The 14,732-nt window shown below is 33.9% G+C and overlaps 2 protein-coding genes across 2 annotated transcripts; one reads left to right on the forward strand and one right to left on the reverse strand.

Annotated features, from left to right (window-relative positions):
• The first annotated feature begins 1,954 nt into the window (after positions 1-1,954).
• On the forward strand, positions 1,955-4,179 carry LOC144851952 (uncharacterized). The gene is made up of 4 exons (XM_078709625.1): positions 1,955-2,624; positions 2,744-2,926; positions 3,043-3,177; positions 3,277-4,179. The coding sequence occupies exons 1-4, from the start codon at positions 2,303-2,305 to the stop codon at positions 3,693-3,695; spliced, it is 1,059 nt and encodes a 352-aa protein (XP_078565751.1). The 5' UTR covers positions 1,955-2,302; the 3' UTR covers positions 3,696-4,179.
• Positions 4,180-4,318: 139 nt separating this feature from the next.
• LOC144851951 (uncharacterized) lies at positions 4,319-6,571 on the reverse strand. The gene is made up of 2 exons (XM_078709624.1): positions 5,900-6,571; positions 4,319-5,548 (listed from the first exon to the last, which is right to left on the reverse strand). Exons 1-2 carry the CDS (start codon positions 6,141-6,143, stop codon positions 4,467-4,469), a joined length of 1,326 nt encoding a protein of 441 aa, XP_078565750.1. The 5' UTR covers positions 6,144-6,571; the 3' UTR covers positions 4,319-4,466.
• Positions 6,572-14,732: the final 8,161 nt, after the last annotated feature.

A 14,732-nucleotide genomic window follows, 5' to 3' on the forward strand; every position in this document is an offset into this window, starting at 1 on the left:
ACGTATTTTGGCTTATAACTTGACTTATAAGTAACATAGAAAGTTAAAAACGATGTCTATACCTATGTTTGTGAGACTGAGGATTCCAAATATATTGTTATTAAAGTTGTAAACAGCCGCCATGTTGAAATCCAATATGACGCCTATTTTAAACACACACACACACATATAATTATATATATACAGATGAAGGGCTAGTGTTGCCCGAAAGCTCTGCTAACATTTCTGGCTGTTTTACTTTATCGTTTTGATTTAGTTTTTCGTTTTTTTGTATCTCTATTGAGATCCAGCCACATGATACCCACAGCATTGTCATTTTTTCAGTAATTTGCCTTTGGATTTATATACTGTATATATATATATACAGTATATAAACATCACAGGCACAGAATAAATTCTAATCCGTCCGGTGATATAATGAAATTTAATTAATTAGAAACAATAAAAATGACGAAACCTGTGAGAATGAGAGAAAGCCCTAACTGAGATTCGAACCCGGAACCTTCTGCTTAATATGCAGATGTTCTAACCATTAGACCACTGGGGCTTTCATTGTATTGTTCCAATTCGATTGGACAGACTCGCGGTGGGGTATGGCTGAATGTATCTGTACATAGCTGTGCCTACTGTAGGGTGTGTAGAAAGCGACGACCTCGAATTGGACGACCCCAACGACCCGGGCGACCTCGAATTGGACGACCTAGAATTGGACGACCCATAACACGAAACCGACGACCCCTACAGCCTAGCCTAGCCTGGTAACGGGACGATTCGGCCCTGAGACGATTCGGCCCGGGACGATTCGGCCCTGGGACGATTCGGCCCGGGACTATTCGGCCCGGCACGATTCGGCCCTGAGACGATTCGGCACACTTACATTTATCGGCTTTGATATGCATTTATAAGCATAAAATAAGCTTTTCTCCCCAAACTTTATTTTCAGAGAGACTATGGGGTAGCACTACTAGGGATAAAGATGCAATAAAGCAAACATTTTGAAAACATTGTCGAAAATAATCATTTTTTAGTCACGCGAACGATGTAAACAAGTTACGCCCTCTGTTGGCCGCTTGGCGAATGCACGAAATAAACAAGGTTTTCAAAGTAAAAAATTGAATATAAATTTACGTTTTTTAAAAATTTATTATATATATTATATCAACTTTGTCAATATCAATAAAATACGGATTGTTAAACACCTTTAAAAACTTGATAAATAAAAAAAAAATGAATATGAATTTGGTCTAAAGTGAGACGTTTCGGCCCACAAAGTGGAATGTTTCGGCCCAAAAGTGGGCCGAATCGTCCCACCAAAAGTGGGCCGAATAGTCCCGGGCCGAATCGTCTCAGGGCCGAATCGTCCCTGAACCCCTAGCCTAGCCTAAGTGTGGTATAACATCCCGAAGCCGAACATAGCCAAAGATCTTTAAACCATACTTTATATAATAATCGCAAGCAAGCAATTGATTGAAAAAATACAGAAATATCGCCATTTGATACTGAATGTGTCGACACGAACAAACGAACAGATATGGAACGCAAACTGGTGGATATACGGTATATATATTGCTGCTACTAAATTTGTCGAGTAATTTTACGTATCTCCTCCGAAACCGCTGAATGGTACGTGCTCACATTTGGCACACTAATGTTTCTTGATGGGCCGGACACGATAGGCTATATCACTTTCATGAATTTTAAGGATAAACACTAAAAAAGGGCAAAAAATAATAGTATATTGACGTCTCAGTAGCCATGTTTCGCGATTGTTACGTCACATATCAACTACGCAACCTGCGTGTTTAGTCTCGGCAGCCGGCCAACCGTATCAACTGGTCACACGTCGTTGAAGTTTTAATCAATTACACCTATCCTTTGAACAGAATTAATTGCATAAATCATGGTGAGCTCAGTGAGTAAAACTCATTTTGGGCATATCCTATAGGCCATAAGCAGTAGCTCAAAAGATGCCTAGAACATGGATTTCGTTCCCACCTCTTGGATCTACATTTTGAAAGTTGATATTGTGAAATGAATATAGCCTCATTCGCACTTGATTAAATTATAGGCAGATTTTACCGAGATCCCGGTAAAGTTTCCGAAGGTAAAATCTTACCATCATTCGCACTTGGATTGTTCCACTTGGTTAGTTTAACCTCAACTAACAAAACAGCCTAAACAAGTAACTATTGAGGGCGCAATATTGTGACCTTCATAGTGACCTTTACTTCCACATTGTCAAAAATCGCGCGAACGGTAAACCATTTTGAGAAACAAAACTAGCTGTAGAGAACGTATAACGATGGCAGACAAAAGGAAGAAGAAAACTGAAATAAGAAAAAGAAACTGGAGCCATGCGGAGACGCATGCTCTTATTGAAATATGGGGCCAGAAATCCCATCAAGAAGGATTCGAGGGAATGAAGTACAATTCGAGGGTTTGGGGCAGTATCACCCGAGAATTGCTGGAAGCCTTTCCAGATTGCCCATACAAGACATGGGAATCTGTACGGGATAGAATTGAATATCTAAAAAAAAAATACCGTGCCGCCAAAAAATTAAACAATAGCAGCGGACGTGGACGGACGACATCGCCGTTTTACAACGAGATCGATGAGATTCTTGGTAAGTGATCAGGCTTACTTACAAATTGAAAATATGTAAACTAGTAATAGGCCTAGGCCTATATATAGTAATGTTCAGTAATTGTAAAATATGAATTACTTATGTTGCATTCATCGCAGGGAGAAGACCAATGAATAATGTTAAGGCCTACCACCACATGGACGCCAATCTGAGTGGGTCAGATGAAGAGGTTACAGTTCATGTGGGGGAGGTTTCAGAGCCACCAAACCAAGCTGAACCTGGTTCATCGGGGATGGAGTTAACAGGCCTGGATTCAACAAGCCTAGATGAAGAGAACAGAGGTATGGTCTAACTATTGCTTTTAATTTATATCTAGTTTATTTTGTTCTAAATAAAAAGAGTATTTAAAATAATTAGAATCAAAAGTTCAAATCTGATCTTTTTATTTGTTTAACAGATTCTGACACTTCATTTGAAGTTCCGCCGCCAGAAAATGAGAACTCACTGCTTGATGGCTCGCTCGACGAAGGTCCCGCAAAAAAAAAAATAAAACTTAAAAGTACAGAGCGCAAGACTGAAGCAAAACATGATGGTAATTATGTTGTATTTTAATTTGTTTAAAAATTGGCTGAACATCCCCTAATTTCATAGCATGATTTTACTGTGATCTATGTTGTATTGCTTTTATTAGGGTCAGTTTTTAGAAAGAGAAGAGGAAAGAAATCCCAAATGGAAGATGCCCTTGATAAGTCAATTTCCAAACTGATTGACTATCAACAAACGCAGAACAATCAAACAACAAATACTCTAATGGAAATGGAAAGGGAACGCCTCCAATGGGAGAAGAGTTTAGAAGAAGAAAGAAAACGAAATGAAGCAGTGAGAGAAGAAAGGGAGGAAAGGCGGAGGCAAGAAAACAATCAATTCCTGTTGCAGTTGGCAGGTATTCTTGGTAATGCAATGCAAAATTTTGGCAGCAATTCTGGAGGCAATACTGGCGGCAACCAATTTCCTCCAAACAATTATGCCCCAAACAATTATGCCCCAAATAATTATGGACCAAACAATGAAACACCACCTACATTTTGGCAAGATCCCCGAAACATGTAAAGTTTAACAAATGTTGTTACCATTACTACCAATAATTCAAACCAAAGTTCCTTAATATTTAAACAGTTCCCTAACCAATATATTTTGTAGTGCAAAAACACCTTGTAAAGTTTACTTGTAAATAAAATCAAATCCAACTATAACAAATTTTCAATATGCAAGTCAAATTGTTCATATCTGTGTTTGTGTTTAAAAACAACTATTGGTGCTAATACATTTTATTTGTATTTTAATTTTTTATATTTTTACATTTATTGTACATTTACTACAGTATTTACATTTTATATATATATTATATATCACCTTGCCTTGTTTTATTCTAGCCAAAAGTTCACATCTATAATACATTTTAATAGGGTATTTTCTGTATGTGTGACAGAATGCAAAAATAGTGATCTTTCATTTTTATCACAAAACATGTGTTGGTGCTAACTTGTATTGTCTTTCTTTATATTAATGTTATTAAAATTATCAGTGTTGAGAAGTATTGTGTTTTTATTATTGATGTTCTGTTATGCATCATTCAAGTTGTACTAAAGAACAATGTCTGTTACAGTACGAGTTGCTCAGGAGTTGGCACATCTTCATGATCAAGGGTATGAAAACAAAAACACAAACTGCAATTTAAAAGCAACTTTGTATTGTTTTATTAGCATGTAACCTACTCCAAATTTAATATACACAAAATTCTTATTACATTGCATTTGCTAATTTATCTAGTGGGATAGTACTGGTACATTTTGCAACCAAATCAGACAATTATTGATGAATCTAATATGGGTGATTAATAAAATATTGTGTAAGGGTTGAGCGAATTTGGTTTTCATCAACAGCATTCTCATCTGGATGGTATTCATTACCAGCTGGTTGGTCAAGCCCATTGTCTACATGCTCTTCATAGTCCATGTTCCAAATTTCACAAAAATTATGTAGGACAATGCATGCAGTAACGACGATGTGAATATTTTGTGAATTGGTATCATTTCGCTTCATAATTGATCGCCACCTTCCCTTTAACCTACCAAATGTATGCTCAACTATTATGCGCGTACGTGATAATCTTTCATTAAAACGTTTTTGGGATTGGTTAGCTAAACCCTCGGGATACGGCTTCATAAGAAATTTTGATAGTGGATAGGCAGAATCACCAAGTAATACAATTGGAATTTCTTTATTATCAATTGTTTTTGTAAGTGGGGGGTAGAATGTTCCGGCTGTAAGCTTTTTGAATAGTTTTGAAGATTCATACACATATGCATCGTGGCACTTACCAGGATGGCCAACATCAAAGTCTATAAACTTATATTCATGATCCACAAGACCTTGCAAAACAACACTGTACCAACCCTTCCTGTTATAGTAGTCAGTATGATATTTTTTGGGTGCAATAATAGGAATGTGTGACCCATCAATGGCCCCACCACACATAGGAAAACCAAATTTATGTTCAAAAATTTGAAGCATTCTTTGAACTTCGTCACCTTTGGGGCGCTTAACATACATGGGTTTAAGGTTTGTACATAAAGCAATACATACATCCCAAAATGCTTCATAGGCAGTGGTCATACCCACACCAAATAGGTTACTTATTGTTCTGAAACTTTCACCGGTGGCCAAACGGTACAAAGTCATAGCAACTAATTTTATGACGGATACAGGCCGTCTCATCCGGGTGTCCATACGTACAATGTGTGGGTGTAACTGGTTGCAGAGTAGGTGGAATGGGCCTCTGGTCATCCGGAAGTTCGCATACCACTGTTGGTCATCATACTGCATCAGACAGTCAATATCCCACCACTGCGTACTGCGGTTCCTACTCCAAATTGATGCTGCAGGTGCACACAATGCAGCCACTAAAAATACAATGATAAATTTGCTTATAAATTAATTATATGGCCCTATATATTAATAATAATAAATTGAATAAGCTTTTAGTTTATTTACATTGGATTTTTATTTTTTTAATAGCATACTGTATGTGAATTCTTTCCGTCCGTATGGGCTACCACTACAGATCCATAGTACATACAGTATTACTGGTGTCAGTGATACTAGGCCTAGTGTAGGCATAGCATATTCTATATTATTATAGAGCTGGCCTGGGCTAGCCTAGTAGGCTACATACAGAGTACTACTAGCCTATTCTATTTCATTCATTTTCTTAATATTTTTATACATTTACAAATTATCATACTGTAACTTACTAACTCCAGATATAAAAATTGCTATATTTATGATAGTTTCAGATTGGGCTTGTTGTTGTTCGCGAACCATTGATTTGATCAAGCGAAACCGCCGCCTTGCTTGGTCATTTCTTCGTCTGATTATAACACGGTCAGCTGCATCATCATCGCCGTCCAGATCAGGCCTCCTCCGAGGGTTATTGTCTGGCCTAGTAGGCCTACCAAGACGTAACAAATCGTTTAAAATATAATTTATATCAACCATTCTACAGGGGAAGCAATCGACTAACCGACAGAGTAAAATAATATCAAAAGTTATAATAAAATTATCGAAAATTCAACAGACGTACAGAAATCTCGCGCGTATTTGTTGTTTTCCTGTCTTTGATCTTTAGGTCATATGAATTGTACGCATGCGTTATTGTTCAACAAAGCGATAAAGGTCAACCAATTAGAAGCAATCTCAGTAACCTCGGTAGGTTTAACCGATTCCCGCTGTTCGCACTGGATTATTCAGGCCGGTTAATCTCCCTCGGTCAGTTTTCCTGGGCACATTTCACTCCAGAAAACTAACCGCCGTGAAAGGGTAAGTTTAACGGAGTGAGACTTCCTGGGATGTACGCACTGGACTTTTTCCGGTCAAACTAACATACATGTCGGTTAGTTTGACTGAATTAAGTCCAGTGCGAATGAGGCTTATGTTACACATACTATATCAAAAGTTCTCCATGAAATACTTGTACACTTTTGAGCAATGGCCTCTCAAAGGTACCCCACTACTGCAAAAAAGGCACTTTTTGAGGTCTGGAGGTACTTTTATGGGCCAATATCTTTAAAAGTCTTTGTCCAAATGCAATTGTCTTTTCTCTGTGAGTTGTCCAGTATATTGTGAACACTTTTCCAAAATTTAAAATTTTAAAAATAAGTATTTTGTATGTGAGGAAAACTGAAAAATTACAATTATTTAGTTGTAATTGCACTTTTCAAGATTTTTAAGACACAATATCTTCGTAACTAATTGACATACCATATTTATATTTTTTTCCCAACTATTTGAGAGGGTTGTTAAACAAGATTCAAAGTTTCAACTTGTCAGCTTCAGGAAGTTTTTATTTATGAAGATGCAAAAACTGAGATTTGGCCAATTTTAATATCTTTTAGTCGTTTTTTGAGCAGTTATAATTATCTTAATAATCAACTCTCACTATGTATTTATATTCATGCAATGGGTATCCTAGTGAGTTAGTGACACACAAGTGAAGTTTCAACGCAAAAGAAATTATTATGCAATAATATGATTGTAACTTACATTGCATTTTTTTTGTTTTTAGTGCCAATTTTGTGTGAACTCGACTCAAACCATAAAAGGCGCCTGCATAAATACTATGCCTTTTCTGTACAACTACCCGAGAGGGTTGATAAACAACCTTTTCAAACCAGCTTGATGATTTTTTTTATATAGGAAGATGCACTGCACCAGCTGAGAATTTGCTAATTTTATAGATAATTTTGATGTTTTATTTGTTTTTGAGGAGTACGTCGTAAGCCTACATGATTTCTTAGAAAGTGACTTGCCATAATAATATGGGTATGCTAGTAGGTTAGTGACACCCGAGTAAATTTTCAACACAAACAATAAATGATTATGCAATAACTTATTTATTGTAACTTAAATATTGCATTTTTTAGGAGTTTTTAGTGCCAATTTAGGCCAGGAGCTTCCATAAAAACAACCCATTTTTTTCTGAAACATCAGATAAGTAGGCCTGCCAGCCCATTTTTACTGTTGTTATATTGATAACATGAATGTAACTCTTGTGGAGAGAATTATTATTGTTGATTATCAACAATAATAATATGAACTGGACATATACACACAATATACAACAAATACCTTGTGTACATGTACCTCATGGTACATGTATTTTCTTTTTTTTTTTTTTTGTTTCTTTTGGATTTGTGTTTTTTTACAACCCTACATGTTGCATGCCCAATATACAATGTATATAATCCTACTCTTCTCTAGATACGTTGTACCAGCAAAACTAGTAGTCAATTAGAAAAGTTGTCAATTTCAGGTGCGGCATGGCCAGTGTACAATGGAAATACCAAATATACTTTAACTAATTAATAAGTAATAATTACTATGTGCAATATCCTTCATATACAGTATGTACATACTACGTTGTAGGTAGGTACAATTAAACAGAGAGATTCAGCAACATTTGCAGTAAGTATTTTACATTCAGCCAGTTGATGTTTGTGAAGTTTTTGAAAAATTCAAGATGACGACAATTGTTTTGAAGCTGGTATCATTTCTGTAACAAATAATCAAGAATAGATTATCTAATTTATATCGATTACTTAATATTTTAGTTAAACTGAATATTATTAAATTACAATGAATCTTTTTGGTTTTATATTTAAAAACATTCTCAACTTTACTTACTCTACCACACACTTTACATTACTATATAGTGTTTATTGACAATGCAACCTGATATATAAAACATTTTTAAAGTAATGGATGTTTTTCAGCTATTTCAATACAATAGGATGATCATAAGATGCATCATTTCTTCGTTTACAGTAGAATTTGTTCGGTGGGGAAATCAAACAAATTTTCCTCCACGTCTAGTTACTCCATTTATGATTGAATATTTTTGTCCACGTGTGACGTTGCCGTGTGTGAGTTTTGGGGATTCCCCTCATCTGTAACCAGAGCATGATTGGTGAAATACGATCACGTGGTACAGTTTTTAAGACGTTGCGGATAATTTGAACGTGTAACGTTCGGCCCGACCAAATCACTCACGCGGTGTATATTAAAATAAAGTACCAAAATAAAACAGTAATTTCTCAAAATTGTCTAACACGATTATGGAGAACTTTTGATATGTTGTTATTTATAAAATTATTATTCTAAATATGTAAAGAAATTGTAGATCCATGACATCGGAACGAGATGAAACGTTAGAATTTACTGCTTATGGCCTACTAGGCCTGTTGTGAAAAATAGTTCTCTGTGCCATGGGGACCTGTGAATATCTAGACCACACCCTTAGTTATGTAGCATGCATATAGCCGGCCTAGCCCATCAAACAATTATTACTCAATAAACATTAAGCTATATGCTTTGTAATTAGTGGTAGGCCTAATATGTAGGCCTACACACATATATAAGTTTAATTTGTAGTATAATAATTATATATCAAATTAATAGTTTCATACAATAATATCGTGGATTTATATAGTGCCTAATGTTGTGAAACCTCTAAGCGCTGAACATTATTACCCCAGTCATTTTTGTGGATCAAACGCGTATGGAAACATCCAAAATTGAAATGACACATGAAATAAATAATGTCATATTGCAGTTTTTGGTATCAGCATCAGGGAGATGTTTACATCTCCCTGGTATCATCTTCATCTGCAATCAAAGTTGCTATTGAATTGAATTTTACCTGTTTGGTGACCAAGTCAACAACTTTTTTGGCTTATATTATAATGCTGTTTCTATTCTATGAGCATAACAAGGACATTCAATATTGTGCCAACATTACAAGAATGAAGAACCATCAGTTAAAGATACTGCATATCAACGGCATTCAAAAGGACTTGGGAGTATAGTAAAGTAATTTTCGAACTTGCCACCACTACCAGTGACCGGTAAACAAGCTTTGCTCTTATGGTCATCCACACCAGCATTTGTTATAAATCTTTATTATGAATTTGAAATGGTGAATAAATTGATAATTGGTACTTAATTACAGTATTTAAATTTCTACAAGCAGTATTTAACTTCCTTGGCAAAAAAATGTCAGGAAATGGAATCGAAACTTTGAATGCAGATGGAGCATTACATCTATTAGGGGCCTACTATTACTTTGCCATCATTAAAAAATGATTGTGTTTTAAGACAGAAGAAGCAATATAGTGGAAAAATCTGTAGTTAAAGAAAACATTGGGGAGGAAATTGCAATATCTTCAATGGCATTTTGAATGTGAAACGATCTGTACTTGCAAAGAAACAAAGGGATGAATTATGAATGAATTCAAAACATACATCTTCTGTTCAGTCCAAAATTAACAAGACATCAGAAAAGCCAGGGGAGTAGATTTGCTGTGCCTATAAGGTGAAACTTTTGGATAGCTTTGATTCCTGGCAAAAGAAAGACATTTTAGCTTTGAAGGTTTCCATAAGTATTTTGACGGCGCCAACGATTACATATTTTATCTATATGTACTTTGGATGTACCGTTAAGGAGATGCGGAGCTTCAAAATGGTACAGTAAATAGCAGCCATTTAAGCAGTTATAACATAATATGTGACATCACAACTATCTTATGACATCATAGGTACGTATGATAATTAAAATATCCTATTTATAACTACTCGTAATGCACTTACAGTAGGTGGTCTATAAGTTAAACCGTTAAGGAGATAATATACAAGGCTTCAAAATGGTAAATGGCGGCCTTTTTAATTTATGCTAATGAACCCACTTCCCGATGTCCGATTTTGGTAAACTTTGGATATGATGTTAATTTGGACCATATCAACCAGACAAAACAAAAGAAATTCTGTTGCAATTTGTTCTAGGTGTAACCATACTTTTACTAGACTATGGTATAAAAACCATTTTTAACTTGCTATGTTAATTAAAAGTCAAGTTATAAGCCAAAATACGTTTAAAATGATGGCGGCCATCTTGGATTTCAAAATGGCGGCTGAAATAGAATATTTACAACTTTAATAACAATATATTTGGAATCCTCAGTATCACAAACATGGGTATAGACACCATTTTTAACTTGCTACATCACTTAAAAGTCAAGTTATAAGCCAAAATAAGTCTGAAATGGCGGCCATTTTGTTTTTCACATTTTAAGGGTGAAGATCTAAAAATTACCCTAAAACACATATTTTTTCGCTTTTAACACGAAATGCCTACAGCATCTTATTAGAGTGGAAATATGACTATCTGGACTCTTTGTTATGCATGATTAGTTTAAGACAAAAAAAACTACGAATGAATTTTACTTACTTGCAGAATTCTCAACGTCAATATGTGAGAACCCCCATTCATGATTTTGAATTTCGAACGAATAGAATGGCTGTTTAGCATGGCAATAGTTCGTTCACCTGTCAGCAGTGTAACCGGCTTATGTACACTAGAATGTAAATAGGTATTTGTATACCAATGTAGCCTTAGTAACCGTTAAAGATGGTTCCCAAAAAACATGAAAAATGATTAATTAAAACAGGCCATTTTAAGTTTATTTACTTAAAAAAAATAATGATTTCACTTATGAAAATTAAGACCAAATGATTGTTATATTTGACTAATTTTACGAAAATGAGTAAAAATCATTATTTTACGTAGAAAGCTCTAATTGTAACGCAAATTTAAAATTTATTTTTGACATCCAATGCCATATTGGAGGTTTTACTGCATTAAAGACTCGCTTTGTTGATATCACAGTTGTTTATTCAATAATACGTATAATACACAATGCAATATAATTATACAGAAACAGGAACATAGTATAATAGTAGAGGAAGCAATGCCCAAAAAGTGGCTTATTTAAGGAGTTAGTGCAACCGGCAAATTAACAAGCTGAATTATATATCAAAATGTTTATAATTTTATAGGCTTTCAGAAACTGCATGATGACACTTTCAAAACTGCTGGCATTTTTTATTACAACCCTTTAAAGACAACTCACTTTTTTATTCTATGAAAAAAATCCACAAGTAGTTTTAAAAAGTTTTTGTAACTTATCATTATAAAATGGGGAAAATATGAATTTTTTTTTTCCGGTTGTAGATTTTTATATCTTCACTTCTATTTCATGATAGGTTTTCTTGTTAAATTTCGATTAAACTTAAAATATTATGAGAAAAAAATAAAAGAACCTGCTATTCAATATTCTCTAGGTTCTTTTTTAGTTTAATACATCCCTATTTTTCATAATGGAAGAGTCCAAAACTTGTGTGTTTACATTTTTCGCTGGTCATTTGCTGACTATTTCAACTTGAATTGTAAGACTATCTTTTAATTTTTTTAATTAATATTTTATATATAACTACAATCTGTAAAGTAGTATTAATAACTTAATAAATCATATAGCATCATAGTAGCTTCTCAAAACATTGATTCTAGCATTACTATGTGTGTTTGCTGTGTTTTTGTAGAAATACTAAAGAAATATGTGTAAATTATATACAAAAAGATTATTAAGAGAAACAAAAAACTTTGATTACAAAGAAATGTATTTATTTGAAATGGAAATATAGGTGAGTGATTCTCACAAAAGACAAAAAAAATTCATTTTATGACATGAAAGTAATTTGTGTTTTCTATCAATTACTACTATGGCAATTCATACAATAGGTTGGCAATATCCTAATTTAATCTTAAAATGACCTCAATTATCTAGAATGTTTTGCATAATTAATTTTTAAAATTTTTTTTTTAAATGACATGTCAGGGCAGTTTTTGAAAATAAATTGCATTGAGTTGACAGGATTTTTTTACATTATTTTGAAAAATATTTTGAATACATGCAATTTTTGAGCTAATAACAATAAAAACTACATTTTTTCCCCAAAATTTTAACCAAAATAGTATGAAACCCATCAAAATTTTGTATAAATTAAAAAATAAAGTAATCATCTTCAATACGACCAAAAAATAATTAGTGTCTTTTATCTCAAATTCTATGAAAATAGCTGTCTTATTGCCATAGGTTGCCAATATCCCAATTTCATCTTAAAATGACCTCAAATGACCTCAATTATCTAGAATGTTTTGCATAATTAATTTTTTAATTTTTTTAAAAAAATGACATGTCAGGGCAGTTTTTGAAAATAAATTGCATTGAGTTGACAGGATTTTTTTACATTATTTTGAAAAATATTTGGAATACATGCAATTTTTGAGCTAAAAACAATAAAAACTACATTTTTTCCCCAAAATTTTAACCAAAATAGTATGAAACCCATCCAAATTTTGTATAAATTAAAAAATAAAGTAATCATCTTCAATACGACCAAAAAATAATTAGTGTCTTTTATCTCAAATTCTATGAAAATAGCTGTCTTATTGCCATAGGTTGCCAATATCCCAATTTCATCTTAAAATGACCTCAAATGACCTCAATTATCTAGAATGTTTTGCATATTTAATTTTTTAAATTTTTTTAAATTTTTTTTTTTAATGACATGTCAGGGCAGTTTTTGAAAATAAATTTCATTGAGTTGACAGCATTTTTTTTACATTTATTTTGACAAATATTTTGAATACATGCAATTTTTGAGCTAAAAAACAATCACAATTACAGTTTTTGTCCCTAAATTTGTAACAAAATGATATCAAACCCACTAAAATTTAGTATCAGTTTAAAGAAAAAAAAATTATCTTTAATATGACATAAAAATATTTTTTAAATTTTATAACAGTAATAAGATAGACCTAAAGATAGGAGTGTATATCAAATTTGACCTCAATTGACCTTTGATAACCTGTAAAAAAAGTTGCCATGGCAACCAAAAATTAAATCATCCATTTTTATGACCCCAATATGTCATAGAACATATTTATACATGTTTCAGCTTGTTAATTTGCCGGTTGCGGTACAATTTTTTTTTTGCTCCAATTTTCCTCTACTATAAGTGATGCTGTAAGTGAGGCGTTGCTGTAGATTTGCTTCTGAGGAAGTGTCGGTAAGGTGTGTTTGGAGGCTCCTCGAACTTGCGGGTATATTGGCTTCAGTTCATTAGCATATGTCATTACATCTGTGAGGTAATGATTGGTCCTAAGTCAGTGTCCAGGTACGTTTGGAGGGGAGTGATTAATCTTATCCGGGGGGGGGGGGGGGGGTGGTTTTAAATTGATGAATTGGTCCTGTCGAATCTCTGCTTAAAACTGTCAATATCTAATAGTTTTTTACGCTGTGAACTGTTAGAGGTAAAATCAACTGTTTTCTTTTGGGATCTAATTATGGACATTAAAACATCTGGACAATTTCTTCACTGGATCTTTCTGGGGCAAATCCGTGGACCCAATTGAATTGTAATACAAAGGTTGATTTCTCAATTATAAATCTATATCATTACATTACAATAATGACTTAAATTACTTAAAAATAATCAATGTTTAGATGAGTACATATGTTTCTCGAATAAACAGTAATTTCAGCATAAACAAAACTGGCGATTTCAAATAGACTAGGTGATTTATGTAGTCAAATATCACCCCGGGAATTACTACAAAATGTGACCATACTCCCTTTTAAAGAAACAATGACGAGGGACTTCAGCCAGTTAGTACCAACCTATCCGATTAGTGGATACCTTTCCTTAGCTGACGAGAAACATCATAAGTTAGGTAGGTATGTTTTATATTAACTATAATAATAGGCATTTGTCGTACGAGGTGGCTTCCACTAATCTTTTCTGGATCTGAACATGTTTATTTCGACTTTCTATTGTAAATAATCACGGTCAAGAGAAAGGGAAACAAATTATTCCGTAAGCCATGGGATATCAGGGTATGTTCAGATCTATGGAGTTATGCTTTCGTATCGCAAGCAATGTCATATTATAATGAGCGTCTAACAGAAAAGTGTTCAACTAACGCTTTCGTTTCAAACTGAAGTGTCACTGATTTGGGTGAACATGGTATGCAGGAGTAAATTTGATTGGTTACAGGTCAAAATCGTTGATGCATGACTTTCATATTGTAAGCGGCGTCCACTAATCTTGTACCTTGAGCTGTCGTAACGAGGTAGCTTCCACTAATCTTTTCCTGGTTCAGACCTATGGAGTTGTACGCCCCCGCGTACAATA

The sequence above is a fragment of the Antedon bifida genome, chromosome 9 (genome assembly GCF_963402885.1).
Source record: "Antedon bifida chromosome 9, ecAntBifi1.1, whole genome shotgun sequence".
NCBI lineage: Eukaryota > Metazoa > Echinodermata > Crinoidea > Comatulida > Antedonidae > Antedon > Antedon bifida.

What these genes read in the sequence shown, in the direction of transcription:
- LOC144851952 (XM_078709625.1), top strand. Translation starts at nt 2,303, where the DNA reads ATGGCAGACAAAAGGAAGAAGAAAACTGAAATAAGAAAAAGAAACTGG. An exon ending in CCTAGATGAAGAGAACAGAG is followed by an intron (nt 2,927 to 3,042) that starts GTATGGTCTAAC and finishes TTTGTTTAACAG; the next exon opens with ATTCTGACACTTCATTTGAA. An exon ending in GACTGAAGCAAAACATGATG is followed by an intron (nt 3,178 to 3,276) that starts GTAATTATGTTG and finishes TGCTTTTATTAG; the next exon opens with GGTCAGTTTTTAGAAAGAGA.
- LOC144851951 (XM_078709624.1), bottom strand. Translation starts at nt 6,143, where the DNA reads ATGGTTGATATAAATTATATTTTAAACGATTTGTTACGTCTTGGTAGG. An exon ending in AATTTTTATATCTGGAGTTA is followed by an intron (nt 5,549 to 5,899) that starts GTAAGTTACAGT and finishes TTGTATTTTTAG; the next exon opens with TGGCTGCATTGTGTGCACCT.